The sequence below is a fragment of the Lagenorhynchus albirostris genome, chromosome 8 (genome assembly GCF_949774975.1).
Source record: "Lagenorhynchus albirostris chromosome 8, mLagAlb1.1, whole genome shotgun sequence".
Taxonomy (NCBI): Eukaryota; Metazoa; Chordata; class Mammalia; order Artiodactyla; family Delphinidae; genus Lagenorhynchus; species Lagenorhynchus albirostris.
The window spans coordinates 23,290,180-23,293,165 of record NC_083102.1 but is presented as its reverse complement, the minus strand read 5'-3'; the positions used below and the strand labels follow the sequence as shown (position 1 = coordinate 23,293,165).

General features: G+C 53.4%; 1 protein-coding gene across 1 annotated transcript; it reads left to right on the top strand.

Annotated features, from left to right (window-relative positions):
• The first annotated feature begins 473 nt into the window (after positions 1-473).
• On the top strand, positions 474-2,666 carry HILPDA (hypoxia inducible lipid droplet associated). The gene is given in 3 exon segments (XM_060155974.1): positions 474-656; positions 1,727-1,942; positions 1,945-2,666. Coding segments are annotated over 2 exon segments (189 nt in total). The 5' UTR covers positions 474-656; positions 1,727-1,794; the 3' UTR covers positions 1,986-2,666.
• The last annotated feature ends 320 nt before the right edge of the window (positions 2,667-2,986 follow it).

Below are 2,986 nucleotides of genomic sequence, written 5' to 3'. Positions count from 1 at the left end.
GAAATGAAACAAAGTCAGCTTTTCAGTCCCTGGAATGGAGAAAACTGGGAGCAGAGGGTAGGGTGGGGGTCTGAGGCCCTCTGACAATCTGTGCTTTGTTGAAATCTCTGAAGAACCCATCCCCCCGCCGCCCGGACTTCATCCCATGCAATATGCGGGCCCTTGGATTGGGGCGTCTCAGGTGTATTTTCCACCGACTTGGTATGAGGGAAAAATGAGCTTTCTGATTCCTTCAAAAGTTTCCTGCAGCACGAAAAGGCAGTCGAAGTTAACTCACACGCCTTGTCCCATTGCCCACCTCAATGACTCAGAGCCGCAGGACGTACGTTTCTCGAAACAGCCCAGACCACAAGCGCAAAGAACCGCCCCGGACCCCAGACCGCCCTCGCCGTGGGGCGGGGCGACGGTCTTGCGTGGGGCGGGGCGACGGTCTTGCGTGAGTCAGGGCTCCAGTGCGCGTGCGCGGGCTTTGGGCCGCACGGCGGCTATAAGTGCGTGGTGTGCATCCTGTTCCGCGCTTTGCTGCGGGCTGAGCTTTTGTCTTCGGAGAGGCTTTTGGGTTGTCATCTTGCGCTGCTGGTTGGCCGACTTTCCTTCCGACTCCGCACTACCAGATATTACAGCGAGCGGGCCACTCACGGCCCTTCCTCCTGGAGGTGAGCAGCCCTGTGGGCTTCCCGGCTGCCCGCCCCCATCCCCTAGGCTGCTTGCGCCGCGCGCCTGCTGGCAATCCCCGCCTGGGACTACGCTGCCGGGAGCGTCCCCCATCGCTTCGCCGCCACCCAGGGCCCCACTCAGCCGCCCAGCCCTGCTTTCTCGCTAGCGTTGGGTTAGGCCCCCATGCCGTGCCCTCCCAGAGCACCCTTAGCATCTCCTCACTGTCACAGCCCTTGGCGGGTTGTTGTAGTAACTGCCTGTTTTCTTGCCTGTCGCCCCTGGACTGTAAGGCGCGTGAGGGCCGGGTTCGTGTCTTCAGGGCCTCCTCCGGTGGCCTTAGTACCTTCCAAGGTGCCTCACACGTTGTGAGTATTCAAGGTGTACTTGTTAAGTAGGTGAACTTGATAGATCTGACTCCCTTAGAATTATTCTGACTTTCAAAAAGTTTATGGTTGGGCTTCCCTGGTGGCGCAGTGGTTGAGAGTCTGCCTGCTGATGCAGGGGACACGGGTTCGTGCCCCGGTCCGGGAGGATCCCACATAATGCCGAGCGGCTGGGCCCGTGAGCCATGGCCGCTGAGCCTGCGCGTCCGGAGCCTGTGCTCCGCAACGGGAGAAGCCACAACAGTGAGAGGCCCGCTACCGCAAAAAAAAAAAAAAAAGTTTATGGTTAACTCGAACCTGACTGAGGTGTGAGGGAGACTTCAAGGCAGGTTGCTTTTGCTTTCTCAAGGGCGTCTTATATTCCCACCTCCGCCCACTCTCACCAAAACCTTGCTTCAGGAAGGTTTCTGGTCCGTGGACTGTGGAACAGGGATTGTGCATACCCGACAGGAAAAGTAAAAGTTTTTTACTTTAAGGGAAGTAAAAGTCTTAAGGAACGCTCTTGAATTAGTCCAAGAGGCTAGACTAGTTCCCCAGCCATGGAGTTTACGGTGTAAATATACTTGGAGATTCTGCTGTGGCCCTTGTCCCCCTGGCTGGCTGAGCCTCCTGCTTAGCTCCAGGGTCAAGGTCAGAGGCACGCATATCCCAAAAGGCTGGAGATTAACCTCGCTCTCTTTCCTCAGGATCCAGAGGCCTTCCAGAAGCAGAAGGCAGCTCTACTGCTCTACAGAGGAGTGGGATCGTTTGAGCCATGAAGCATATGTTGAACCTCTATCTCCTAGGTGTGGTGCTGACCCTGCTCTCCATCTTCGTTAGACTGATGGAGTCCCTGGGGGTCTTACTGGAGAGCCCATCTCCTGGGAGCTCCTGGACCACCAGAGGTCAACTAGCCAACACAGAGTCCCCAGCAGCCTTCCAGACCATCCATCCAGAGGGGTGTGATAAGACCTCCCTCCACCAGCTGTAACCTTGGAACACTGGCCTAAATAGGTCCAGCTGTACCAGTTCCTGGGTGGGCAAGCTCAGCATCAGTGTTATCAGGGAACTAACTCTTACTAGGCCCTTGAAGGGCCTCTCCACCTGCATACTCGTTGCTCTGGATAAAGCCTATTTAATACACAGATGTGAGTGGGTCGCCTGTGGCTGTGGAATGGAGTGATCTCACTCTTCTCCCCAGTCCGCCATATGCTTTGCTGTCCTTGGCAGCATGGCTCTGTCTTCTCTTCGATGGGGACTTGTGCTGCAACTTCAGCTGTTGGGAGATCGTGTTATTTTCAACCCTACTTTCTAAGCATCTGCTAAGAGTTCCTTTGGGCTTGGGTGTCTTATGGTCAGTTTATTTGGTGTTCAGTTTCTCTTCCATGAGAGCTCCTCTCTGTGTGGATAACAGTTGAAGAGGTGTGTGGGTTGGCTATAGGAAGGGGGAAGAGGGAGTATTCTATGTCCCGTTCTCATTGTTTTACATTTTTAAGTCATTCCTCCAACATAGCGTATATGTATGTGTGTACTGGTCTGAAGAGGGCAGTGGGATGACAGCGCCTGCTCAGGATGTGGGCATTTTGGCCACCGTGTGGCTTAAATAAATTTTTCTAATGAAATAAAGTTGAATGTATATTTCTACAATGTGTCTTGTTGACTTCTGCCCTTGAAATTAGTGGTAGGGAAGGGTCTTAATTCGCAGATCTGAGGTTTCACATCTTAAAACTTTGGAGCAGGAAAGTACATAAAACGCTTTGTTTAAAATATAAAGTTGGGATTTCCCTGGTGGTCCAGTGGTTAAGGCTCTGTACTCCCAGTGCAGGGATCGTGGGTTCGATCCCTGGTCGGGGAACTAAGGTCCCACATGCCGCATGGTGTGGCCAAAAAAACCAAAAAACCAAACCAAACCAAAAAAATACAAGGTAAATAAACCTCTGAACTTGGAGGCCAGCGTGCTTGGGTCT